Source organism: Rhinopithecus roxellana, chromosome 13 (genome assembly GCF_007565055.1).
Source record: "Rhinopithecus roxellana isolate Shanxi Qingling chromosome 13, ASM756505v1, whole genome shotgun sequence".
NCBI classification, from domain to species: domain Eukaryota; kingdom Metazoa; phylum Chordata; class Mammalia; order Primates; family Cercopithecidae; genus Rhinopithecus; species Rhinopithecus roxellana.
In genome coordinates, this window is record NC_044561.1 from 13,775,769 (window position 1) to 13,803,738 (window position 27,970).

General features: G+C 52.1%; 1 protein-coding gene across 2 annotated transcripts; it reads left to right on the plus strand.

The window, feature by feature from the left end:
* The first annotated feature begins 10,837 nt into the window (after positions 1-10,837).
* MB (myoglobin) lies at positions 10,838-27,789 on the plus strand. 2 transcript variants are annotated; one of them, XM_030915666.1, is made up of 4 exons: positions 10,838-10,945; positions 16,415-16,517; positions 23,135-23,357; positions 27,110-27,789. In XM_030915666.1, exons 2-4 carry the CDS (start codon positions 16,423-16,425, stop codon positions 27,254-27,256), a joined length of 465 nt encoding a protein of 154 aa, XP_030771526.1. In that variant the 5' UTR covers positions 10,838-10,945; positions 16,415-16,422; the 3' UTR covers positions 27,257-27,789. The 2 variants fall into 2 exon arrangements, with proteins under 2 accessions (XP_030771526.1, XP_010387444.1); XM_010389142.1 differs by lacking the exon at positions 10,838-10,945 and adding an exon at positions 16,100-16,318.
* Positions 27,790-27,970: the final 181 nt, after the last annotated feature.

Below are 27,970 nucleotides of genomic sequence, written 5' to 3' on the forward strand. Positions count from 1 at the left end.
CCGCACCGACTAGTCAGGTGAGGTTGCAGCAGGGTCATCAGAGTCTCCGGTTCTTCACCTGAAAATGCACATAGCAAACCTTGCCTTACAGGGCTTTATGAAATGAAATGAGCTGCTGTGTGCATAAAGCGATTACTGTACCGTTTGGCTGAAGCTTTGTTATCGAAAACATTGCTTTCCTTACAGGCTTGAATTGCACCTGAGTTCCAAAGGAGAAGCTGAGATTCCTTCCAGAGCATATGCCCAGTGTCTTCAACTTGAGATGGAGCTGGGATGCCAACTCTGCAAACGTGGGCTTTGGGCTTGGACAAGCCTGGGTTTGCATCCCAGCTCTGCCCTTTGCTGTGACTGTGGCCCTGGGAAAAATGAGCCACTCTGAACTTTCCTGATGGCACTCATAAGTGGGAGACAGTATCATGTCAGGGTGTGATCATGCACGCTGCACATAGTAGGTGTTTAATGATGTTTCTGAATAACAAATGATTTAAAATAAAGGCAGCTGTGCGAAGCAGTGAGAACTGATAGTAAATGTGGCTGGGGCACAGATAGCAGGCAGTTGGGAGGGAGGGAAGAGGGTCTGCTTCTTGAGGGGTAATCAGGGAAACTATATCAGCAGGAATTGTTTTTTTTCACTCTTGTTGCCCAGGCTGGAGTGCAATGGTGTGATCTCAGCTCACTGCAACCTCCGCCTCCCGGGTTCAAGCAATTCTCCTGCCTCAGCTTCCTGAGTAGCTGGGATTACAGGCATGTGCCATCATACCAGGCTAATTTTGTATTTTTAGTGGAGACAAGGGTTCTCCCTGTTGGTCAGGCTGGTCTTGAACTCCCAACCTCAGGTGATCTGCCCGCCTTGGCCTCCCAAAGTGCTAGGATTACAGGTGTGAGCCACACACCCAGCCGGTAGGAATGTTTTGATTGCAAATGACAGAAATCACTTTTGGCTCGTGGAATGTGACAGTACCTTGAATAAGCAAGACATACTTTTACCTCAGGGCCTTTCTTTATATTTGCTGTTCCCTCTGTTGAAATGCTTTCTCCAGCACCCCCCAAGGTATTTCTGTAGTTCTCTCTTTCATCTCTTTGAATCTTTATCAAATATCTCCTTTATCTCACTGAATCTTTATCAAATCTTTATCAAATACATTTAAACTAAATTTTAAAGTACATTTTAAGCCAGAAGTAGTGGCTCACTACTGTAATCTTAGCACTTTGAGAGGTCTGAGGCAGCTGGATTACTTGAGCACAGGAGTTAAAATTCAGCCTGGGCAACATGGTGAAACCCTGTCTCTATAAAAAATACAAAAATTAGCTGGGTGTTTCCTCTCCTGTAAAGTGGGTAATAACGAGTATCTACTTCCTAGGGTTGTTGTAAGGATTTCATGAGTGCACAACCTGGCTGGTAGCAAACCTGGAGAGAGGATTGATCATTACACAAGCAGGATGCTCGGTAGCCCCAATGTCCTTAGAACCCACCGGGCCCACCCCACACCAACACACAAGGTTCAAAGGTCAACCAGGAGACCAGTGAGTGAATGCAGGGATCCCGCCTCGACTCGCTCCTCTGTCTCTTCCTCCCGCTCTTCCCTCCTCCCAGGACCTGAAGGGCTTTCTGTCCCTTCCTTGAGGGTCTGCAAGGACTCTCCCCACCTTATATCCTGCTCTTTCCAAGGGATCATTTGCCCTCCTGACTCTCCTTGAGCTATAATGATGGAATAGTGGCAAGGGTGTGAGGTGGGGTGGGGGGTGGGGATGGGAGTGGGGGGTGAAGAGGTGGGGAGTAGGGGTGGGGTAAGGAGGTGGGGGTGGGGAGGCAGGGAGTGGGGGTGGGGAGGTAGGGGTCTGGTGAGGGGGTCGGGGGGAGGGGAGGGGGGGGTCGGGGGGGGTAGGGGTGGGGGGGAGGAGGGGGGGGGGGGGGAGGAGGGGGGTGGGAGGGGGGGGAGGAGGGGGGGGAGGGTGGGGGGGGGTGGGGAGGTGGAGGGGGGGGGTGGGAGGGAGGGTGGGGGGGGGAGGGAGGGGGGGGGGTGGGGGGAGGGAGGGGGAGGGGGAGGGGGAGGGGGGTGGGAGGGGGGAGGGAGGAGGGGGAGAGGGGGGGGGGAGGTGGGGGGGGGGGGGGAGGGGTGGAGATGGGGGAGAGGGGGGAGGGAGGGGGGGGGAGGGGGGGAGGGGAGAGGTGGGGGGAGGATGGGGGGGGGGGGGGGGGAAGGGGGGGTGGGGGAGAGGGGGGGGGGAGGAGGGGGGGGGGGGGAGGGGGAGAGAGGACAGGGGGGGGTGGGGGGGGTGGGGAGGGGGTGGAGGGGAGAGGGGAGGGAGGGGGGTGGGGGTGGGGGGGGGGGGGGGGAGGTGGTAGAGATGGGGAGGGTGAGGGGTGGGGGGGGGAGGGGGGGAGGGGAGAGGTAGGGGGGAGGAGGGGGGGGGGGGGGGGGGTGGCGGTGGGAGGTGAGTAGAGGTGGAGAGGTGGGGAGTGGGGGTGGGGAGGTGGGTGGAGGTGGAGAGGTGGGGGGTGAGGAGGTGGAGGGGTGGAGGTGGGGAGGTAGTAGAGGTGGAGAGGTGGGGGTGAGGGTGGGAAGGTGGAGTGGAGGTGGAGAGGTGGGAGTGCGGAGGTGGGGGCAGGGGTGGGGAGGTGGGGGAGGGGGAGAGGGGGGGGGAGGTGGAGAGGTGGGGGGAGGAGGGGGTGGGGGGGGTGGAGAGGGGGGGTGAGGAAGGGGGGGTGGGGGAGGAGGGGGGGGTGGGGTGGGGAGGGGGTGGAGGTGGAGAGGGGGGGTGAGGAGGGGAGGGGTGGAGGTGGGGAGGTGAGTAGAGGTGGGAGAGGTGGGGTGGAGGGGGGAAGTGAGGGAGGTGGAGGTGGAGAGGTGGGAGTGAGGAGGTGGGGGTGGGGTGGGGAGGTGGGTGGAGGTGGAGGGGTGGGGGTGAGGAGGTGGGGGTGGGGTGGGGAGGTGGGTGGAGGTGGAGAGGTGGGGGTGAGGAGGTGGGGGGGTTGGGGTGGGGAGGCAATTAAAAACTTTATTTAAAACTTTAAAAATCATTATCCAGTTCACAATGACAAGCATGAGCAGGGCTGCAAAGGCGCAGTGAAGGTCCCGAGAACATGTAAGGGGATGATGGGTCTGATCCTGTGAGTGAGGGAGGCTGCCCTGCAGGAAGAGTCGGCAAGGTCCAGGGACAGCCGGGCAACGGAGGCAGCTCTTGGAGATTTGGGCCAAACTGGCCTAGTGTGATCCTGCTGTCAGGGCCGGAAGCCTGGGGTGCTGCCCAACAGTGCACAGCGGGGTTCCTGGGACCACACAGAGCACAGGCTCCCCCATCTCTGAACTAGGAAGGCCAAAGATCCCCCAGCAAGGCAAATCCCGGCTACCACATAAGACACACAACTGTCTTTTGGCTTCCCCTGTGGGGTCGTGGTGACTAATTTTAACTGACCCTGATGATTCATCCAGGGTGCCTGGGAACCCACACCCCACCCCACAACCACAGCCACTCCGCAGGGCCTGCTGAGAGCCGCCAACATTCTTCAAGTTCAAAGTCATTCCCCATGCCCTCCAAGCCCACATTCCAACTGCCTCCACGACCCATCCGCTTCACAAAACTTCTGACCCAGCCAAACTGGTCTTCTCTGGGTTTTCTGAACATTCCACGTGCGTTCCTGCTTCTCTAGCTTTGCTCTTACCACCTTTCTTGCCTCTATTGTGCCATCAACCCTCTCCCCAGCCCCTGGCACCTGCCCCAGCGTCTGTGTATTTGATCAGTGGTGATAAAACACTCACTTGAAAAAGTATTGAACACCTATTATGAGCTGTGTGGAGTATTAGGGTGCATTCTTTATATAAATATTATTTTCAGCTTCCCTTTCTCATATTTCCACTAGATTATTATTATTATCTTGGGCCGTGACTGGGCAGGCAATGCTGTACGGTCACCAAGCCCTGCTTCATTTCCTCCTGGACACACAGAGAGACCTTATTCCCACAACTCCCTCCAAGTAAGTGGTGCCTGAGGCTGTGATCTGGCTATTGGAATTTGGGCAGAAGCAATGAGCACCACTTTCAGGCATACCCCCTAAAACCCCTTACAAGATCCTCCACTCCCCCCCCCCCCCCACCTTTTTTTTTTTTGGAGATGGAGTTTCGCTCTTGTCGGCGAGGCTGGAGTGCAATGGCATGATCTCGGCTCACTGCAACCTCCGCCTCCCGGGTTCAAGTGATTCTCCTGCCTCAACTTCCCTAGTAGCTGGGATTACAGGCACCCACCACCATGTCAGGCTTATTTTTGTATTTATAGTAGAGACAGGGTTTCACCATGTTGGCCAGGTTGGTCTCGAACTCCTGACTTCAGGTGATCCACCCACCTCTGCCTCCCAAAGTGCTGGGATATCAGGCTTGAGCCACCGTGCCCGGCCCACCCTCACTTCTTTCTCCAGTGGTTTGCCTACTGGATGCAGAGGGATGGGGGTCTTGGAAGTCCTTGGGGAGAGAGGCTGAGTGCCTGAATCACTGGGTGTAGGACAGCCCTGTTTTCAACTTGCATTGGACTGGGAGGTAAATGAGAACTAAATCTTTTGAGTCACGGTTAAGGACATCATGAGATTTAGGGGTATTTGTTACAGCTGCTAGCATGCTAACACACCAGTGTAGGCAGTCATATTTGTATTTCTGTCCTCACCCAAGCCTGGTACATAAGAAGCCCTTAGTAGTCCTCCTCATCTCCCATGAGGCTTCCCTCTCATCCACCCTCCAGACGCAGGCCTGACCCTGTTGTCCCCTCTAGGAAGTTTTCTTCCCCACCTCCTCTTCCTCTTCCCAATTCTGAAATGCTGCTGACCCCCGCAAGGGTCCTTCTCTTCCTCCCTCACATTCTCCCCAGGTGAAGTCTGCTACTTCCTGAATGCTGACCCTTCCCATAGCTTAGGCTGTCACCCTGTGCCTGATGGGGTCAACTGAGGCCTCTCCAAATTGCCAGATCAATTCAGGATGTTTTGTGATGCAACTCTGGAAGGGGAACCCAATCCTGTCTTAGCAGAATAAGGATGGGGCATTGATTCTCAAGAAATGAGTCCAAGTCACACAAATGGGAAGAATAGGAATATCTCCCAAGGACCAAATGGGCTTTTTTTTTTTTTTTTTTGAGACAGAGTCTGGCTCTGTTGCCCAGACGTGATCTCACCTCACTGCAAACTCCGCCTTCCAGGTTCAAGCAATTCTGCCTCAGCCTCCCGAGTGGCTGAGACTATAGGCGCTCGCCACCACGCCTGGCTAATTTTTTTGTTTTTTGTATTTTTAGTAGAGATGGGGTTTCACCGTGTTAGCCAGGATGGTTTCAATCTCCTGACCTTGTGATCCACCCGCCTCGGCCTCCCAAAGTGCTGGGATTACAGGCATGAGCCACAAATGGGCTTTTAAAGAAGAAATGACTCTGCTGTAGGTTGTGTTTGATTTGAGAGAGACCAGCGAAAACCAGCTGCAGCTGGTTTAGGGTAACTGTGGCTTCATTTTTCCTCTCTGCTTCTCCTGCCCCCTCCCTGGGGCGCCCGCCCTCGAGCAGGGCTGACGCTGATGCCTCCTTCCTGAGGGAGCCTGGGTTTGATTGTTTTTCAAGGGAAAGGGGGAGGTGTTGGGATAGGGATGGGCGGTGCCTGGGGAGAGAGAATGTGTGTGGCTGCAGGATGCTGGGGAGGGAAGAAGGAAGGAGAGGACCTGGCCTAGAGACTGCCCAGACGGGCCCCTGCACTCCCCAGCTTCCCCTAAGGAGTAAGGTCTCCTCTCCCATGTTCTGCAACCCAGAAGTAACCACACCCATGCCCTCTCTACGCCCCTCGTGCAGCCTTCAGGGTAGACCAAGGAGAGCACCTCCCCTTCCTGGTGAAGGGGAGCCCAATAGACGCTGGTGCCGGCTGGCCAGGAAGGAGGTGGACAAACCTGGCGACTGCTCCCTGGCACTACCTCACCAGAGGACAGCTCACACCTCCACAGGGGTCAGAGGAAAGAAGCTGCCTTGGGGATGCATTTGTATCCCTACAACTGCCAGGCACATGCCCCTTGAACGCCCGATGCTACGTGTCCCAAAGGAAACTGGTCTCCACCCACTCCCACCCCCTCCTCCTCCTGGGTACCCCACCTTAGTAAATGGCGCCACCATCTGCCCGGTCACTCAGCTAGAAACTCAGCTCCTGGCAGCAGATGACGGGCACTCTGGTTAACCGACTCTCTCCAGCCTCCAAGTTCAACCTGCCGGGAAATCCTGGAAATCCTCTCTCCCTCTCCCCTGCCTCTCCCTCAGTTCCAAACCCCACCCCACTCAGTACATGGTCCCCCAACAGGCTTTCAAATGTCTGCCTTCCCCAAACCAATCTGTGGTTTTAAAAGAAATCAGGGCCAGGTACAGTGGCTCACGCCTGTAATCTCAGCACTTTGGGAGGCCGAGGCGGGTGGATCAGCTGAGGTCAGGAGTTTGAGACCAGCCTGGCCAACATGGCAAAACCCCATCTCTATTAACCAACCAAACAAACAAAACTTAGCCTGGGTGTGGTGGTATGCATCTGTAGTCCCAGCTACTAGGGAGGCTGAGGCAGGAGAATTGCTTGAACCCGGGAGGCGGAGGCTGCAGTGAGCCAAGATCACACCACTGTGCTCCAGCCTGGGTGACAGATTGAGACTCCGCCTCAAAAACAAAACAAAACAAAAATCAGGACAGTGGTTGTCTCTGGCAGGTAAGTGGGGACCAGGATTGACTGGGGAGGGGCGTGCAGGAACTTGCGGGGATGACAATGTTCTATAACTTGATACAGTTTGAGCTACATAAGTGTGTGTAGTTGTCAAATCTCAGCAAATGTATATTTAAGATGTGTGCCATTAAATGTAAATTTTACATCTTACAGCAAAAGAAAAAATGCAAAGAAATACTGAACTCTTGTTCGTGTCATGCATCGTGGAGTTTCTGCAGGGAAGCGGATAGATGTCTGCAATTTAAAATACCACAGACAAGAAGAATGGATGGGTGCGTAGAGGGAGAGATAGACGTGACTCAATTCATTTAGTAAAATGCCAGTGGTAGAGTTTAGGTGGTGTTCTGTATGAAATTCTTCCCACTTTGCTGCATGTATGAAAAATTTTATAATAAAATGTTAGGGAGAAATGTCTCCTGGCTTCAGAATGGTGTAAACCCAGGAGGTGGAGCTTGCAGTGAACTGTGATCTGGCCACTACACTCCAGCCTGGGCGACGGAGCGAGACTCAGTCTCAAAAAAAAAAAGGCCGGGCGCGGTGGCTCAAGCCTGTAATCCCAGCACTTTGGGAGGCCGAGACGGGCGGATCACGAGGTCAGGAGATCGAGACCATCCTGGCTAACACCGTGAAACCCCGTCTCTACTAAAAAATACAAAAAACTAGCCGGGCGAGGTGGTGGGCACCTGTAGTCCCAGCTACTCGGGAGGCTGAGGCAGGAGAATGGCGTAAACCCGGGAGGCGGAGCTTGCAGTGAGCGGAGATCCAGCCACTGCACTCCAGCCTGGGTGACAGAGCAAGACTCTGTCTCAAAAAAAAAAAAAAAAAAAAAAGATAGGGGCACAACCTTCTACATCCCTTTCTCCTTCCTGTCCTTCCTGATGGTTGGAATGAGGGCATGATGGCTGGAGCTCAAGCAGCCATCTTGAATCAGGAGGTGAAGGCCCTATGTGTAACATGACAGATCACTAAGGTAGGTTGAAACTGGGTCCGTGAGACTGTGGTGTGCTATGTCAGCTTTGAATCCCCTATCTCTAGACTTCTATATGAAAGATAAGTTAATACTCTCTTGTTGAAGCCATGTTATTTTGAATTTTCTGTTGCCAACAACCAAACCTAGTCCTAACACAACAACTTCTACGTCCTTGAATGTTTTGATCCTTGTACTTGGAATGTCTTTTCCTCACTTGGCTCCTAACAAACTCCTATTGATCCTTCAAAACCTTGCTCGGACATCACCTTCTCAGTTACATGTTAATTCCTTGGTGGAATTAGTGTTTCCCTCCTCCATGATTTCTCTGTACCTTCTATCACAGTGTGCAATTACTGAGCACTTACTGTGTATCAGGCACCATGCTGGGTGCTCCATCTTTTAATCCTCACAATGATATTTAAGATAGGTTATTCTTTTCCAAATCTCCACTTTATAGATAACAAAAGCATAGACCTTGGAAAGGTATGACACTTTTCATGGATCACAAAAGGAGTGCATGGTAGGGCCAAGCACCAAGTCCAGGAGTCTCATTCCAAAGCCTTTAGCCCTATGCTGAATGACCTTGATTACTGTCCTTATCAGAAAGTGCTAACAACATTAGGTCACACATCCTTCCCTCCTACCACCTCTCAATGCTCAGAGGCCAGCTGGTGTCACCTGGCTCCCCCCAGAGCCCAGCACAGAGCCTGGCACACACCAGGTGAGCATGAGTGCTGTGGAACATGACTGTCCGTTCTGAGCTCCCAAGTCCTTGTCTTGGTCCTTGTGCTTGGAATTATCCCTTCCTCACTTTGCTCCTAACAAGCTCCTATTGATCCTTCAAAATGCTGCTTAGGCATCACCTGAGCCTGGCACATAAAGTTCTTCCCAGTGGATGTCGCCTCCCACAGCCCCCCTTGCCCCACGCGTCTCCGGCAGGCTTTTGCAGCACTGTTTGGTACCTCTGCTTAGAACAGTCTGCAGAACGCTCCCTCATACGTTCACATCCAGGCCAACTGTCACCTCTGAACAAACTCCTATTGATCCCTCAAAGGCCTTCACCTCACAGGCCTAGGTGCTGCCTTCTCACCTCTCCAAAACCTTTGCTGAAATCTCTGCTGTATTCCAGATCCCGCTGAGGTATCCTCCACTAGACTTTGAGTCTCTTGAGAGCAAGGACCATGGATACCTTATATCACAGTGAGCAATTAATGAGCACTTACTGTTGTTAAAAAAGTTTAACCTCTAGCTGCCTCCTTACATATTTAAGTTAGGCCTACAGGTTTTTCTGTATATCATGAACTATATCAAGTGGAGGTATAGACAGACTATAGCCTACGCTGTGCCAATCACCGCATTTTGGCCAATCAAATGTAGCCAGCTGTTCGAACCATGTTGAGATAAGGCAAATGCCAACCTGTAACCAATCCAGCTGTTTCTGTACCTCATTTCTGTTTTCTGTATGTCACTTTCCTTTTTCTGTCTATAAATCTTCCACCACTTAGCTGTGGAATCTCCAAGCCTACTCTGGCTCAGGAGGCTGCCCCGCTCGCAAATCGTTCATTGCTCCGTTAAACTCCTTTACATTTAATTTAGCTGAAGTTTTTCTTTTATCGCTGTGTATCTACCACATTCAGTGCTCCCTTTTTCTTAATTTTATTTATTATTATTATTATTATTATTATTTTGAGACAGGGTCTCACTCTGTCACCCAGGCTGGAGTGCAGTGGTGTGATCTCGGCTCACTGCAACCTCTGCCTTCTGGGCTCAAGCGATTCTCCAGCCTCAGCCTCCCGAGTAGCTGAGACTACAGGCGTGCACCACCATGCCTGGCTAATTTTTATATTTTTAGTAGAGACAGGGTTTCTCCAGGCTGGCCTTGAACTCCTGACCTCATGTGGTCCTCCCTCCTCGGCCTCCCAAAGTGCTGAGATTTCAGGCGTGAGCCACTGTGCCTGGCTAGTGCTCCCTTTTTCAGTCCTCATAGTGACATTTGAGCTAGGTTATTCTTTTCAAAATTCCCATTTTACAGATTTTTTAAAAAGCATCCTTGGAAAGTTATGCCACTTTTCCTGGATCACAATATTAAAGGATCACAATTCATCTTCTAATAATTTGGTAAGCCATCCATGGTCTTCTAAGCAAGGCGCCATGAATATATCGAATATAGAGACAGAAGACCCCTCCCTGCTGGCTGGGTTGAGGGACTGAGAAACAGCCCAGATGGAAGGGGCAAGGCAGAGGTGCAGGCTTTCCTCCTTGTTGCCACTAGATGGCAGTAGGGCCCCCATTGTCAGTCCCTGGGGCAAGGTCACCGGCTGTCTTTGCCTTTGCCTCCAGCAAGCCAAGATCCTGGACCAACTCAGTGCAAAAATGAACAATCGAAGAGCATGTTGGCTTGGTCCTTTGCCAGGTACCGTAGAGCAAGTGAGAGAGTGAGGGGGAAGGACCCCAAATTAGACCAGTTCTTAGCCATGAAGCAGAGACCCTGAAGCCAGACTGCCTGGGTTCCAATCTTGGGCTTGGTATTTCCTAGCTGTGTGACTCTGGGAAAGTAACTTAACTTCTCTGTGCCTCAGTTTTCTTAAGTGTGAAGTGAGGCTTGTAAAAGTGTCTCCCGCAAAAGATAGGGCTGCTGGGAGGAGGGGTGTCCCTGGTGTGCACTAAGTACAATATGAGTTTGTGGCTTTTATATTCCTGCCTCTGAGGCACTCACAGGGTAGAAATGGGGAGAAGCCAGTCCAGACGGGTGCATCCCAAAGCAAGAGAGATGAGAAGGCTGCACCCATGCTAGAGCTAGAGAGGGGAAGGGGGCACATCTGCCGGGAATGGGTAGAGCGGGGTAGGAGGAGTCCTGGCAGGGGAGCTGTTCCTGTGCAATGGGCCTTGAAGAAAGGGGAGGATGGGTGGATGTGGGGTTAGGTGACTGTGGAGGTGGGGCTGGTCTCTGTCCAGGTGACAGGTGGATGGTGGAGCTGGAGGAGCCATTCCGAGCCTCCAAGGCTGGGGAGCGGGGAGGGAGGCAGATCGGTGTCCCAGGCCACACCTGTTGACTGGGGGATTAGGGTGTTAGGTCCTTGCCAGCCCTCCTCCAATAAGCCCCTCCAGGCCTGCAGGGAGAGGAGGAGCCTTGCCATGTAAACTGTATTTTTAGTTCCCTGTGCCTCTCCCCGGCTGCTATAAGACACCTCTCCCCACCCCCAGCCCTGGCCGCTTGGCTGGAAGCTCTGCGAGGACAGCTGGGGAGAAGGGGAGCTGTGGTCAGTATGATGGATGCTGAGGGGCTGGAGAGGAGCAGCCCTGGGGGGTGGGTTCCTGAGAGTCTGGAGCAAGCTTGGGGGTCCTGCTGCCCCATCAAGGGCCTTGAGCAGGTCCTGCAACTCCCAGGCCTCAGCCCTGCTCTGAGTCCTGGCCTGGCGCTGGTCCAGGAGGGTAGACTCTGCCAGGGAGGCACAAGCTAAGCTAGGGGTGGGGAGGGAGGGCCCGCTGGCAGGGGGGAGGCACTGCCCAGACTGGCCTCCAAAGGCTGATTCCCAGAAGGAGGAGGAAGAGAGTAGTGAAGGTCGCGGGGACTCCCGGCTTTGAGGAGCCAGAGTTCTCCTTCTTGCCACATCTTTGATCTCCCTTGGTGGTGTCTTAAGCCCAGATTTACCAAAGGGAATTGTCAGCTGCCCAAGGGCTAGCAAATTCCTAGGTCATCTAGATTGGATTTTCTGACCATAAAAATTGTGGGCCAGGTGCACAGCTGCCTGAGGGGCTCAAACCTGTGCACGTGGGTGGGGAAATCCCCTTTGCTATAGCATTCTCTTTGTGTGCATGTGACCAGAGGTGAGAGTGGCTGGAGACTGAATATGGCAGAGCCCGTCTTTCTCCACCAGACTGAGGCCCCTGACTTGCCTTGCCTGAGGAGGGTGCTCAGTGGAAGTCCTGGGATGTCCAGTCCGGACGAGAAAAGTCTTGGGTGAGCCTGCTCCTTCTCTTGTGAGGCAGACTCAGCTGGGCCTCTATATCCCCAAGGAGCAGGCAGAGCCACCATAAGGAAGTGCCTGTGACATGGAGGCATCTTTTGGTTCGACATAGAAAAGGATTTTTAAAGCTTTAGGTAGCGAGCTCACCGCTCCCAGGAGTATTCAAGCAGATGCCAGATGATGATCTGTAGGGAAAACTACGTTTAGTGGGAAATTGGACAAAATACCATTGAAGGCCTCTTTTAGTCATAAGATACTGTGGCCCTATAACTCTAGATTTCTCTGCTTCTAGCTCTCTCTGAGTCTGGAATCTAGAACCCAAGTTTCTCAGGTGGTGAAAAGTTGAAGACTTTGACACTCTAGAAATTTAATTATTGGGAGCCTTGAGGATGATTCTACAAGTCTCAGTTTTGGATTCAAAGGATTCTGTGATATGAAAGGGGAAAAGAGGAGGTCTGACTTGGTGGGATCCAGTTTTTCCCCATTGGGTATCAGACTAATGTGCCCTGCATTCGTGCGTGTGTATGTGTGTGTAGCACCAGCGTGTAAGGCTGTAGAAAGTTTTGCACACAAAGGCAGCCTGGCTTTCCTATCATGTGTCCGCAGCTTCTCTGCCCTGGCCATAATGAAGGCTGTCACAGGGATAATAATAGCCCCCAAACAGAGCTGGTGACTCCAGGTAGCCATAGCAACTGTGAGGTAACGCTGCTCTGTTGTAGAGATGTGTAAGTACAAACAGATGTCGGTGCCTTCCCATTAGCTTAAAAGGTAAAACTTAAAAGGTCTGTCAACTTCAAAGCTACAGGTTTCCATGAGCACGCCAGTTAATGGGGGCGCTTGCCAAGCGGGTGATAGCTTCATATTAAACACTTCAGCATCAGTAATGGGTGGATGAGATTTTAAATGCTCAGGCTGTCCTCAGACAACTCAGGAGGCCAGAGATGGGAGAAGGGCTGGGATTCGGGTAGGAATCAGCCCTGCCCTGCCCTGCACTCTCAGGAGTGTTCTGACACTCTCAGGAGGGCACAGGCCAGAGAGCATTTGAAAACCGCACACTGCGTCTCAGTCGCCAGCAGTCTCGGATGTGCCCCTCGGCCTTCCCCAGCACACCGGGCAGGTGGCCCCGGGTCAGGTGTGGCACAGCTCAATCCCATCTCCTTCTTTCTGCCCTCCACTCTCTCACCTCCAGCGAGTGACCAGCAATAAGGGTCAAACTGCTGAGAGTCTGAGACTGGGGCAGACCCTTTCAGAATCGTCCTTCCTTCTGAGGCTGAGCCTGGAACAGACTGGGGCCTCAGTACTGGCCTGTTGAATGAATGAATGAACAAAGGAACAAACAGATGACTAACTGACTGAATGAATGAATGAGATCCCCTTTGGCATCCCCATGGCTTTTTTTTTTTTTTTTGTCTTTTGAGATGGAGTCTTGCTCTGTTGCCAGGCTGGAGTGCAGTGGCGCGATCTTGGCTCACTGCAACCTCCGCCTCCCGGGTTCAAGTGATTCTCCTGCCTCAGCCTCCCAAGTAGCTGGGACTACAGGTGCCCGCCACCACGCCTGGCTAATTTTTGTATTTTTAGTAGAGACGGGGTTTCACCGTGTTAGCCAGGATGGTCTCAATCTCTTGACCTTGTGATCCGCCCACCTCAGCCTCCCAAATTGCTGGGATTACAGGCGTGAGCCACCGCACCCAGCCCCCCATGGCATTTTTAGCTACTCATTTTGTTACTGCTTCTTCCACTGCTAAAGAGATGGGCCTTTGGAGGTCGGCTGGCCTAGCGTTTGGGGTTGACTTCTGGAAGGTTACTAGGGAATGGGGCGCCAGATGTGCAGCCTGTGTCTCTGACCTTTTGGTCATTAGGAGTCAGCTGACTCCGTACACAGGACTCATTGAACGGAGACACAAGGCTCCTCCAGGGAGTGGTGGTTCCTGGCAATCCTAGAACGGTCACCAGCCAGGTTTTAGAGACCTGCACAGAGGGCGTTCTGACCCAAAGTTGCACTGGGGAACTCCAAGTTTGGGGATTCTTTTTTTTTTTTTTTTTTTTTTTTGAGACAGAGTCTCGCTCTGTCGCCCAGGCTGGAGTGCAGTGGCCGGATCTCAGCTCACTGCAAGCTCCGCCTCCCGGGTTTATGCCATTCTCCTGCCTCAGCCTCCCGAGTAGCTGGGACTACAGGCACCCGCCACCTCGGCCGGCTAGTTTTTTGTGTTTTTTAGTAGAGACGGGGTTTCACTGTGTTAGCCAGGATGGTCTCGATCTCCTGACCTCGTGATCCGCCTGTCTCGGCCTCCCAAAGTGCTGGGATTACAGGCTTGAGCCACTGCGCCCGGCCGGGGATTCTTTTAATTTAAATCTTTTTCTAGCTACATTTCCTACTATCTGTCCAATTCTTACCAAACATCCCTGTTCACATTCTGAAGACGGGATCTGACTGGCAGAGCTAGTAGATGCTGACTTTTCAGATGGAGCCCTGACAATGGCTTTCTCAGCTTGGCTGTGACTGGCAGCAGGTTTGGGGGAGAATCGTGTGTCCCAGAACATGACTGGCTGCACCTACACCTCAGCAGGAGTGGGGCAGGGCAGTTATCTTCAAAAAGCTCTGTAGGTGGGGCAGTCGTTACTGACACATCCAGTGCAGAGCCAGGATGGCCCAAACACTGGCTTATCCTTTCCGAATCTCGTCTCCCACAGCTGTAAGTTGGGGTAGTGCTCGCTACCTCACAGGTGTTGTAAAGATTAGATGTAATCTTGCCAGGGAGGCACTTTGTAAACTGTAAAGTCCTATGCAGATGGAAGGAAAGGTCTGTGCCTGCCTTGATCATAGTACTACACAAACTGTACTGTACTTTCATTCCTCTTAGTTATCTCCCTAAAGAGACTCTGAGTTCCTCGAACACAGAAATGTGTTTTATTTGATTTTGTTATCCTCAAAATGTAGCAGTGTCTGACACACAATAGGTGCTCTATCACTGTGAGATGGATGGATGGATGGATGGATGGATGGATGGATGGAGGAACAGATGGATAGATGGATAGATGGAGGCATGGGTGAATGATGGATGGATAGATGGATGGAGGGGGCATGATGAATGGAGGGATAATGAGTGGATGGTTGAGGGGATGGGTGGATGGATGGAGGGAGGAACAGATGGATAGATGGATAGATGGAGGGATGGATGGATGGAGGGAGGGATGATGAACGGAGGGATGATGAGGGGATGGGTGGATGGAGGGATGGAGGGATGGAGGAATAGATAGATGGAGGGATGGGTGAGTGATGGGTGGATAGATGGATGGAGGGAGGGATGATGAATGGAGGGACAATGAATGGATGAATGAGGGGATGGGTGGATGGATGAATGGAGGGATGATGGATGAATGAATTCATGGATGGATGTATGAACAGATGCATAGATGGGTAGATGGAGGGATTGGTGGATGATGGATGGATGGGTGGGTGGATAGATTAGTGAATGGATGGATAGACACAGAGATGATGGATGGATGAATGGATGAATTAAGGGATGACAGACGGATGGATGGATGAGTAACTGGATGGACAAATGGATAAATGGATAGATGGAAGGAGGACGCATGGATGTAAGACAAGGCTAATCATCCTCCACTCACTTTCTTTGCAAGACCTTCCACCCGATTACTCAACAAACATTTATTCAGTTCAAATTTGGCACACAGCACCATGTGAGGCCCAAGAGATACGTGGGCTAATAAAACAGAGTTCCTGCCCTCCTCAAAACTGAAAAGAAGGGGTTCTGGCTTCCTGGGTTCAAATCCCAGCTCTGCCAGCAACTAGCTGTGCATCTGTGATGTTTCCCCACTTCCTCTCAATTAAATGGGGATAATGTCAGTACTTATCACATAGGGAGGTCTTGGGGGGATTAAATGAGTTCCCAAATGCCAAGTGTTTGGGACAGGGTCTGGCACCCAGCAAAGTCTCTTGTGAGTGTTGGCTGCTATTATCCTAATAGAGAAGCTGGCATGAAAACCAGGAAATAGGATGCCCCTTGGGCAATGCAACAGGAACCTACACAAAGAAAGGAAAGGAGGAAGCAGTGAGTTGTTTCTTGAAGGAGTATGTCAAGAAAAACTTTTCAGAGGGAAACCTTTGAGCAGGGTCATGAAACCAGGAGTTCTCTAAGAGATTGTAGACTTGCCTGGGACCACCTGGCTATAAGCACAAAACCATTCGGTTCCTTTCTGTCACTTCTGGCTGGGTGAGGGGTCTCTGGCAAAGGGGCAGAAGGTGCGTGAGAGGCTACGAATGGCCAGGACTGTCCCGGGGCCAGCCAGGGCGCCTGGTGGCCAAGCTTAGAAACATGACAGGTCCTCTTGGGAGGGCTGATGGTAGGGAGCGTTGGGTTTCAGGCTGCTGGCGTCGGCCTCCGTGGTGCCCTTTCTGTCAGCTATCAGAGTCCAGACGGTGCCCAACCTCCTCCCCTTCTTTCCACACACACAACCACTCCACCCCCTGTGGCCTGAACTGTCCTGCCTCGCCACAATGGCACCTGCCCTAAAATAGCTTCCCATGTGAGGGCTAGAGAAAGGAAAAGATTAGACCCTCCCTGGATGAGAGAGAGAAAGAGAAGGAGGGCAGGGGAGGGGGAGAGCGAGCCATTGAGGGATCTTTGTCAAGCATCCCAGAAGGTATAAAAACGCCCTTGGGGCCAGGCGGTCTCAAACCCCAGCTGTTGGGACCAGGACACCCAGTGACTCCATATTTGCTCTTTTTGTCTTCTTCAGACTGCGCCATGGGGCTCAGCGACGGGGAATGGCAGTTGGTGCTGAACGTCTGGGGGAAGGTGGAGGCTGACATCCCAAGCCACGGGCAGGAAGTCCTCATCAGGTAAAGGAAGATATTCTATTGCCCCTGCCACCTACACCCTAAGATCAAGGGTGTTCAGCTGCAAGATGGAAAGTTTGTACTGGGGTAGGTCAGTTGGCTGCATTAGTTAAGGGTGTTAGAACCCTCACTTGCTTTTTCTTTGCTTTTAAGTGTTAGGGATTCGACTCAGGAGAGGGAAAGGGAGCCATTTCAGGCTCATGTCAGCAGCTGGAGGAAGCTTGAGAATCAAACCTTGGATGCTCAGAGTCCACCAGGAAGAATTTCAGAATTATAGACAGTCAGAGTTAACAAGGGCCCTGAGAGATTTTGTACAGCCACTTCTCTTACAGGATGAGGACAAAAAGGGACTGAGAAGGGGAGGACATTTCCAGAGTCACAGCCCATTAAATGCTCTTCAAGTGTCAAGGTTAAGACATGGTCTTCAAGGGGAGACAGATCTGGTTCTAGACTTGGCTCTGCCACTGAGCCACTGGGTGACCTTTGGGAAGGTACTCAACCTCTCGGAGCCTCAATTTCCTCTCCTGTACAGTGAGGGGATATCCTAATATCTACGTCCTGGAGGAGAAGTGAGAATTAAGTAAGATAATGCATGCGAGAGGCCTGGCATGGCTCCTGGCATATACTGAGTACTAGAAATGTTAGTAGCTATTACAGATGAAGCCCAGGCTAAGGACCTTTCAAAGCATCGCAATTAGAGAACAGAAGATAGAGGGTCATTAGTGACCTTTGATGTTGAGTATGTCTCCAGTTTGAGAGCTCGGAATGATGTGGTCTCCAAGTATATCCTGCCTTCTACCACAAGGACTTCCAGAATACACCACAGAAAACAAAAATCTGAGTTTTGCAAATAGAGGATAGCTGTGGTTTGTATATAGAAGTGCATCTCCTCGTTGCCTTCCATCCCAAATGGTGATACAGTCTTCTCTTCTCCTGGCCCCTTCCCTCACCATTCTGAGCTGGTTCCATCACAAGTCTAATGGGTTATGAATCAACATTTCTGCCCCGGGAGGAAGGAAGTGGGCTCCGGGGTTGCCACAAGTGAATGGATTGTCTTTGGCACTTTAATTTGCAGATTAATTTCTCCTTATTTGTGAGCCAGAGCCAATTTTCCTCTTCCACTCTGTCATCCTTTGGGTCTCCCTTGGGCTTTACCCATTTCCAGCTTCCGTCTGCCTTGGGAGCATGGCTGATCCTGGAAGCTACGTTATCTAAAATTTGAGCCCTTAGTGGTCCGTGCTAGAAACACTTGAGGAAGGACAGTCGAGTTTACTATTGACTCTAATGGCAACATGGTGTGTTCTTATATCTTTCTTCTCCTGTCCCTGTCATCTGGCTGCAACAGGCCCTGCTGGATTGCATAAAGTGCCCCCCCGACCAACACACATACACACACACACACACACATTGACATCAACTCCTGGGCCACCGATTTGCCGTGTGATCTTGGACAAGTCTCTCTACCTCTGGGTCTTATTTCTCTGTTGGTTGAGCGGTGGGATTGTCTTCCGTGGTCTCTGAGATCCCGTCCCATGCTCATGTCCTAGAATTCTGAGTCCATGATGCACCTTTGCTTTTGGAGAGGAGGTAGGACAGTCAGGTGTGGAGGTAGGAGACCAGAGTTTGCAGAGCAGAGGTCTTTCCAAGGTGATTTGGGAGCTGCCAGACCTAAGGCAGTCGACTCGCATGTCCTGAAAGAGACTCAGGGTAATGCATCATCAGGGAGGATCAGGGAGTTTTGCCAGGGGCTGGGGACCAGGGATAAGACATAATGCCTAGGGCTGCTGGCCCCTGAAAGGTCCTAGAGGCCTGGTGCCCTGTCACGTCTTAGGCTGTCAGACAAGCAGAGACTGTGCCAACTGGTTCTGCCCTCTCAGTGTTTGGGGTACAGGGAGGATGGCCGCCCTGGGGGCAGGGTGGAGGAGGCTCGTGTCCAGGACTGCAAATGTCCCTGTGGGAGTTGGCATCTTGGCTTTGTTCTAGATACTGACTCTGGATTTTCTAACTGACCTTGAAAGGTTATGTCTCCAATCTTCTGATTGTAAAAGAGGGCAAATTCCATGAAGCCCAGTCTGTAAAACACTGAGGCCTTCACTGCAAGTACACGAACATAAAATTCTAGAACATAGAAGCTTGGAAGGTCACTTGGAGATTCTGGCTCCAGGAGTGGGGCTTCGGAAGGAAGGGGGCTGCTAAGTGGGTTCCACATCCCAGTTTTTCCTTCCTTTACTCAAACCTTTTTTTGTTTTATTTACTTTGGCTTTTTTTTTTTTTTTTTTTTTTTTGGAACAAAGTATTTCAAGGCCATAAAATGTTTGAAAATCACTGGTGGTGATTTTCATTACAGGGAGGAACTGGGCCTGAGAGTCTCCACTGGTTAATGGCAGCCACAGGCAGGACCAAAAATTCCTGGGTGATGGCGATGACAATGGTAGAGATGATGACAGGAGAAAGACAGCAACCATTTATTCAGCACATACTGATTACTGGGCTCTGTGTTAAGTGTTTCACTTACTGAAGCCTGACAACAATCTTATGACGTAGATATGATTATGATCACCACATTTAACAGAGAGATTAAGTAACTTACCCCAAGTCACACAGTAAGTAAGAGAGTAGCTGGAATTCAAATTCAGGCAGCTTGGATCCAGAATCCTTGCTCCTTTTTTGTTGTTGTTGAGATGGAGTCTTGCTGGGATTACAGGTGCATGCCACCATGCTTGGCTAATTTTTGTAGTTTTAGTAGAGACCGGGTTTCGCCATGTTGGCCAGGCTGGTCTCGAACTCCTGACCTCTGGTGATCTGCCCGCCTTGGGCTCCCAAAGTGCTGGGATTACAAGCATGAACCAATGCGCCCAGCCCAGAATCCTTGCTCTTGACCACTATGCTATACTGCCCCATGAGCCACACGCAAGATGGGCTGCCATCCACACTCTGGTTCTTTTATTCTAGCAGAGCCAGAGGGGTGTTCATGGATCTGAGCGTGTGCTCCATGTTCCATGTGGGTGTCCAACGGGGCCTCAGTTCAGAGAACAGCAGGCAAACGACCTCCCTTCTCTCTGACTTGGCCTGAAGATCTGTCTGATGAACCAGGCCCACGGACGGCAGGGTTGAAGCTGGAAACACAGGCAAGCGGGGCTTTCTGAAATACTAGAGAAAACGCCTTCCGTCCATTTCCACAGGCTGAGGGGCTTCCATCTGTTCATTTTCCGGGTGGCTGTTATCAGGCAAATCCAGGAGAACGGCCTTCTGTGGCTGCCTGGGGGGCTCCTGGCTGCAAGTCCTGGGCCCACAGGAGGGCAGGCAGCTGTGTGGTGCTGGAATGATTTGGTGGGAACAAATTAGGCCAATTCTGCTCTGCTGTTTAAAGTAAACGTGGGGCGGGGTGTGGTGGCTCAGGCCTATAATCCCGGCACTTTGGGAGGCAGGATGGGAGGATTGCTTGAGTCCAGGAGTTCGAGACCAGCCTGGGCCACATAGTGAGACCTCTTCTCTACAAAAAATAAACAAAATTAGCTGGGCGTGGTGGCGGGCGCCTGTAGTCCCAGCTACTTGGGAGGCTGAGGTAGGAGGATCCCTTGGGCCCAGGAGATTGAGGCTGCAGTGAGCTGAGATCGCACCACTGCACTCCAGGCTGGGCAACAGTGATAACCTCTCTCAAAAAAATATTAGTAGGCCGGGCGCGGTGGCTCAAGCCTGTAATCCCAGCACTTTGGGAGGCCGAGACGGGCGGATCACGAGATCAGGAGATCGAGACCATCCTGGCTAACACAGTGAAACCCTGTCTCTACTAAAAAAATACAAAAAACTAGTCGGGCGAGGTGGTGGGCGCCTGTAGTCCCAGCTACTCGGGAGGCTGAGGCAGGAGAATGGCGTGAACCCGGGAGGCGGAGCTTGCAGTGAGCTGAGATCCAGCCACTGCACTCCAGCCTGGGCGACAGAGCGAGACTTTGTCTCAAAAAAAAAAAAAAAAAAAAAAAAAAAAATTAGTAAAGTAAATAAGAGCTCTCTCCCTGGCTGTCTGGTGCTGAGAGTGGAAAGTAAGGTATTGGCAGGTCTAGACCTACCCTTTTGGTTTACGTATGGATGAGCCAAGATCCAGAGAGGTTAACTGACTTCAACATCACAGAGCACATTGGCGCCAGAACTGGGACCGGAACTCGGCTTCCATAACTGTCAGTCCCATGTTCTCTTCCGTGGATATCAGAGGTCAGGAGCAGGTCCCAAAATGTCTGAGACCCCCAGCTGCCTTGTGTCCCAAATTCTTGGCCCTGTTCTGTCCCAGACAGTCTCCTTTCAGCGTCCTGACCTCAGACCATCGCCTGTGCTGCCAGGTCTTGCATCTGTCAGGCGGGAGTTCAAGGATCATTGTCGCCAGATAATAATAGTCAGGAGCTCAGGGACCCTTGGATGAAAGGTGTCAGAGACAAGCTGTCAGTGACGCACGAGGATTTGGACAGGGTCCTGGGGCACGGCGGCAGACCATGCCCAACGTGGGGGAAGGGAGTCTATGTGGCCCAGTGGATATGGGGCTGGACTCACATCCCGGTTTGCACGCTTGTGTCAGGACACATGCAATCTTGGAGCAGGTGAATTGTTGATGTTATCAACAAGACACACTCTTGATTAGGAATCCAGGATCCTGGGATAGGATGGACTTTGAGATCAGCAAATCCAGCCCCCTCTTCCAAACACACAATTATTTTATCACCCAAAGAAACACCCTTTCAACACCATTCTCACACACTTACTATTTGATCAATAATCAGATCTCCCATCAGGAAGGGGGCCTAATAACTTGTTAGGTCCAACTTCGAATATGTGCACAGAGACACACACAAATGCGCACTTTGTAAAACAAAGGTGGCCGGGCGCAGTGGCTCACGCCTGTAATCCCAGCACTTTGGGAGGCCGAGGTGGGCGGATCATCTGAGGTCAGGAGTTCGAGACCAGCCTGGCCAACGTGGCAAAACCCCCGTCTCTACTAAAAAATACAAAAAGTTAGCCGGGCGTCGTGGCGCGTGCCTGTGGTCCCAGCTACTTGGGAGGCTGAGGCAGGAGAATTGCTCAAACCCAGGAGGTGAAGGTTGCGGTGAACTGAGATTGCACCACTGCACTCCAGCCTGGGCAGCAGAGCAAGACTCCATCTCAAAACAAAAACAAAAACAAAAACAAAACATGAACTCATTCTCGGGTTGAGGAGCTGAGCGTCCTGGTCGTGAAATATCCTCCGCATAAAACCCTGGGATGGAGACTACGGGGATCAGGTGCTTCCTTGTGACTTCTGGGCGTGGTGGCTCAGGGCGCAAACTGTAGTGTGGCCACGGTACATACTGTGTACTTTTACAAGGATGTCATGGAGCCTGGAAACCATAAAAGAGGAGCTTTGCAAGGAACTGAAACCGTTAGACAGGAGAGAGAACCCTGAGCAGCCAGGGCTGCCCCTGCCGAACATTTCAGGCTGTGGCACAAGGGAAAGGGTGGCAGTTACGAAACTGTTTCATTTTGGGTTTGGGTCTGGGCTCTGCTGCTGGCCAGCCACGTGACCTTGGGCAAACCACTTATCTCTGTGGTCTTCCATGAGTGAAAGGCAGAAACTCACTCCTACCCAGAGGGCACGTCCTACTCCCTTTAACCAGCACCCACCACCACGGCAGGAAGGACCGAGATCGAAAGCTGGAGGTGGGTGCTCAGGGTCCCAGCAGAGGCCTCTGGGGCACCTCACTGAGTGCCTGGCGGGAGTGGGTGCCTGTCTCAGGGCTGGGTTGGGGTGCTCCCACCAGGATCCTTCATCATCTGCACAGTGAGGGGACTGGGAGGTTCAGAGAGTCACAGCTTGGGCTCAAAACAAGCGACAGGTTTCTGAGTGTGAGGATTGTTCTGGAGTGGAATGGTCCTCACACGTAGGAGTGAGCCTCCTGTAGCTAGAGGTATTTAAGCAGCTGAAGGACAAATCCCTAGGCAGGAAGTTGCAGAGATGGTCGCAGCGTGGACTAGAACTGCTGTTTTGGTCACTCAGACCTCATAGCCTGGCTTCTCTGGACAGCACCCCTGCAATAATGAGCTGGCGACTTCATGCCTTGGAACCTCCGTCTCCACATCTGTAAAGTGGGAATAATATGAATGACTCAAAAGGAAAATGCAAATTGAGTCTATCATGGAACCTGGCACATAGTAGGTGCTCTGCTAGTCCAGGGTCCTTCAGCCTCAGTGTTCCTGGTCCACCCACAATGCCATTCAGCCATCTCCTCTCCAGGCAACTTGGGGAAAATTGGAATGAAACCAGCAAGCAATGCAGAGATGCTTTCTTCCTTCCTGCCCCTCATAGTAAAGAAGATGATAATGCTAATAAAATAACAATAGCAAGCATTTATATGACACTCACTATGTGCCAGACACCCTGTTGGTACATAGCACACACTATCTCACTTAATCCTTTAAGTAGGGACAAGTTATCCCCATTCCTTGTATGAGGAAGCTGAGGCACAGAGAGGTGAAGCAAATGGCCCAAGGTCACACAGCTGGGAAGACAGGGAACTAAACTTGAACTCTAGTCTGGCTGCCCCTAGACCTCACACCGCACCTCCCATGCCTAACTCCAGCCTTCCCTGTGCCCACAGGCTCTTTAAGGGTCACCCTGAGACCCTGGAGAAGTTTGACAAGTTCAAGCACCTGAAGTCAGAGGACGAGATGAAGGCGTCTGAGGACCTAAAGAAGCATGGCGCTACCGTGCTCACTGCCCTGGGCGGCATCCTTAAAAAGAAGGGGCATCACGAGGCAGAGATTAAGCCCCTAGCACAGTCGCATGCCACCAAGCACAAGATCCCTGTGAAGTACCTGGAGGTAGGAGGCAGAGCCTGGGCAGGTGGGAGGATGTGGGGAAGGCCTCGGGGTGGGGCAATGGGATCTGGGTTCGAGTCCCAGCTCAGCCACTAACTTGTGGGATGTCCTATGCCACTCCTCTCTGTGCCCCAGGTTTCTCATTTGTAAAGGGGATTGCCACCCACTTTGCCTTCCTCCTGGGATCGTTGAGAATGAACACATTTAGCATTTTTAATTTAGCATGCCAAATTCACATCTTATTACCAAAGAGGAAGGGGAGAGGGGATATTGGGTGCAAACTTTGCATCCTCTCCATGGGTAGGTACCATTATCATATCCATTCGATAGATGGGGAAACTGAGGCACACAGAGGTTAAGCAGCTTGTCCATGGTCACAGAGGTGGATAACAGCAGAGCCAAGATTCAAATGCAGGTCTCTATTACTACAGAACCCCAGCCCCTCTGCCACTGGGAGTCTGGTACATGCAGGACTTACATGGCAGGAGCTCAGTGACTGGGGCTCAATTTGGTGCGGGGGTGGCCAGCAGGCTGGCTGTACCAGTTCCAGCATCTTCACAGATGGAGAGACAAGACCTTGGTTTCCAGCACAAGCAATGGGTTTGAACCTCCTGAGATGGGTTGGAAAGTTGGGTGGATCAGGGTTGGGGGCAGGAGCCTGGGCTTCAGGTTGTGTGTCTATAACTGGTGGGAGGAGGCGATCTGTGGAGAGGAGGGAGCTGGGGATGAAGGACTACAGGGACAGTTGCATGCCCTGAAGGTAGAAACAGCAGGAAGTCTGGTGCAGCAATGAGGCTGAGGATGTGGTGATAGCTACCTGCTGGGATGGGCCACAGTGAACATTTGCTGCTATGCCTAGCACATGGTATCCATCCTCAAAGTTGCCTCATGGCCAAAATGGCTGCAAGAGCTCCAGTCACCTCTTCTATATCCCCAACTGGAAGGAGGAGAAAGAGAGGAATGCTCTCTTTTGAGGAGTTTAAGGAGTCCCAGAAATCTCATCCAACAATTTTATTTACATCTCATTGGCTGGAAGTTAGTTCTGGAGCCACCCTGTCTGCGTGGGAAGCTGGGAAAGGTGGTCTATTACCCCTCCAAATACAACCAGTGTTCTGTTACCAAGGAAGAAGGGGAAATGGATATTGTGGAGGTAATTAGCAGTCTCTGCCCCAGGCACGTACCCTTCTCATCCCCTTTTTACTGGTTTGGAAACTGAGAGCTCAAAGAGGTTAAGTAGCTTGTCCAAGGTCACACAGCTGATAAGCCAGGAGGTACAGTCAGATCTATGGTACTCTGGAACCAGGCTGTGAATACATTGTGGCACAATATCACCTCTTGCTTGACAACCACCACCACCCCTCTTTAGCCTCAACCCTTGCACCCCACCCGGCGATTGTGCAGAGTCCTGCCTGCCCAGCCGCTCCACATCACCAGCCTGAACAGACAGCCCTGCACGTGAGGCCATCCCTGCCTCCCCATCTTCTCTCTGCAAATCCCTGTTCATCCGCTAAGGCCCAGTGTGAAGCCATCTCCCCTACTTGGGCCCCAGGCCCACGAGGCCCTCAGCTTCTCCATCTGCCAGCCCCTCCCTGCACCGTGGTACTTTATCCTCATCCTCGGTCATAGCACTGCCAGACTGTATTATAATTTGTCTCTTTGCCCAGTGGTCTCCCAGCAGGCACTCAGCTCCCGAGCGGCTACCATTTCTGTGCCCCAGTGGCATGTGGTTGGCTCACCATACACTTCCAATGACTGAGTTCTCTCTCTAGAGAGGAAGAAGCTGAGTCTTGGAGAGAAAAAACCACGCAGCCAAGATATCACAACCAGTTGGCCGCTAGAACCCAGGTCTCCCTAGAACATGCTTAATCTGATGCATAACCTCTGCAAAAAATGAAGGCAGAGCCCAGGTGTCTGCTCCTCCCCTCACGGTGGACCGTCCTTCTGCGCTGTTCATAAGGCAGTCTCTACCTCACCTGTGGACAGATCGTCTCTCTGAGGGACTGAGGGGCTGCATAGGGTGGTGGGTGCTAAGAGGGTTTTCATTTCTCAATTATGCAGTGGCCCCATTCCACTGTTTCCTAGATATGAGTGGCTCTGCCATGCATGGACTCTAGAAAGTCTGAGCTGGGGGTCCAACCAGGTCATCTGGGTGGGTGAAGTCACACATGGGGTTGGGGCATAGGTGGCCCTGGAACTTGGTTCTCTCAAGTTCTCTAAGGACAGGGCTTGCTCCATGACACCCCGAGCCCCCACTTTGTTTTGTGGCATTCATGAAATGGAAGGTGAAGTTAAGTGTCCACCTCGATGCCCGCGAGGAGGCGTTTGTGGAGCTGTTCCTCTTTCCGAGCGGAGGGGTTTACCAGGTGTTGATGCTTCTTGAGGCCTCCCTTTGCATGTCCCACCCGCGACTATCCCTGCTTTATGTCACTTGCACCCTGGGGCCCTGAGAAAACGAGAAACCCAGCCTTGGTTCAGCCACTGCTTCCATTCCCAGCTTTGGCAGTGACCTGCCCACAGCCTCCTGAGCACAAATCCATCTCTGCTCTCCGCTTCCTGTGTGACCTCCGTCTGGCCACTTGTCTCCTCTGTAAAATGACACTCCTTGGTGCACCGGCCAGGGCTGCGGTTGGGATCAAATCTGGTTAACTGTTGAGAAAGCACAGCCGCATTTTACATCCACCAGTCTTTCCGTCCCTAAAGCAGCCCCATGCTACATCTCCGTTTTCCCATGCCCATCTCTGTTATCCGGGCAATGAGACTGTAGGTACTAAAGCAAATGGCAATGCTGAGGCTGATAGCAGACATTCTCCATTCTGGGAGCCAGCCGTGGGCCTCAGGCCTGTCCTCTTCCTCTCTCTGCTTCCCTCCCGCCAGTGTTTCTGCGCTTGGTACAAAAAATAGGAGGCTGTACCCCCAAAATAAGGGCTTTAAAACAATAACTGTATCAAGTCGTTTAGTATGCAAAAATTGCATACACACAAATAGAAATACTTCCTTTCTAGACTTTCTGATTGCAAAATCCTGAATACAGTAATGAAATCTGAGCATTTCCCTTCTTTTCTGCTGCCCCCATGCGGGTGGTGCCCTGAGCTCTCACCCGGCTTCAGTGGAGTCCACATCCTGATGGAGTGGAGGGGGCTGTGGGTAAGAGCGTGGGCTCCGGATCCGGCCTTCCTGGGTCCAAATGCCCCTTCCATTCAACCTCCTCTTGCCTCAGTTTCTGCATCTGTAAATCGAGGGCAGTGGCAGTATCTATCCCACAGTGGTTGTGGGGATCAAAGGGGTTCATCCATAGAGATCACACAGACTCTCACCCGGTGCCTACAAAGTGCTCAATACACGGTCCTGGAATAAAGAGAAGGTGGGGGCCGGGCGCGGTGGCTCAAGCCTGTAATCCCAGCACTTTGGGAGGCTGAGACGGGTGGATCACGAGGTCAGGAGATCGAGACCATCCTGGCTAACACGGTGAAACCCCGTCTCTACTAAAAAATACAAAAAAACTAGCCGGGTGAGGTGGCGGGCGCCTGTAGTTCCAGCTACGCCGGAAGCTGAGGCAGGAGAATAGCGTGAACCCAGGAGGCAGAGCTTGCAGTGAGCTGAGATCCGGCCACTGCACTCCAGCCTGGGCGACAGAGCAAGACTCTGTCTCAAAAAAAAAAAAAAAAAAAAAAGAAGGTGGGAGGAGACCTGGCCCCCATCTGGCTCCTGGTTTGTCCCACCCCGGTGACCACCTTCTCTCTTCACCCTCCCTGCAGTTAATCTCGGAATCCATCATTCAAGTTCTGCAGAGCAAGCATCCCGGGGAATTTGGTGCCGACGCCCAGGGGGCCATGAACAAGGCCCTGGAGCTGTTCCGGAACGACATGGCCGCCAAGTACAAGGAGCTGGGCTTCCAGGGTTAGGCCCCTGCTGCCCCCACCCCACCCACCTGGGCCCCGGGTCCAAGAGAGGGCGGGGATCTGATCTCGTGTAGCCGTGTAGAGTTTGCTTCTGAGTGTCTGCTTTGTTTAGTAGAGGTGGGCAGGAGAAGCTGAGGGGCTGCGGCTGGGGTGCTGAAGTTGGCTTCGCATGCCCAGCCATGGGCCTCCCTGTGGAATGTCATCACCCTGGGAACCAGGAGTGGCCCTTGGCTCATTGTGTTCTTCATGGTTTGGGTCGGAGTTAATTGTCCTTTCTTCTAAATCCCAACCTAACTTCTTCCAACCTCCAAACTGGCTGTAACCCCAAATCCAAGCCATTAAGTACACCTGACAGTAGCAGTTTTCTGATTCATCACTGGCCCCTTGAAGACAGCAGAATGTCCCTTTGCAATGAGGAGGAGATCTGGGCTGGGCGGAGCAGCTGGGGAAGCGTTTGAGTATCTGGAACATGTGTGTGCCTTCTCAGGTATGGCAGTGACTCACCTGGTTTTAATAAAACACTCTGCAACATCTCAGTCTCTGCCTGGCATTTTTCATCTCCTAGAGTAAATGACGCCCCCACCAGCACCAGCATCAAGGAAGAAATGGGGGGAAGGCAGACCCTGGTTTGTGTGTGCAGAGAGCCTCAGGGAAGAGGAGAAGGGGAGGAGGAGAAGTAGGAGGGTGAGAGGGACAGGAGCCCACCATCCTTAGGCC

Excerpts from the sequence above, each read along its gene's own strand:
- MB (XM_030915666.1), top strand. The coding sequence starts at position 16,423 with ATGGGGCTCAGCGACGGGGAATGGCAGTTGGTGCTGAACGTCTGGGGG. Across the intron at positions 16,518-23,134 it reads GGGCAGGAAGTCCTCATCAG|GCTCTTTAAGGGTCACCCTG; the intron begins GTAAAGGAAGAT and ends CTGTGCCCACAG. Across the intron at positions 23,358-27,109 it reads TCCCTGTGAAGTACCTGGAG|TTAATCTCGGAATCCATCAT; the intron begins GTAGGAGGCAGA and ends CCCTCCCTGCAG.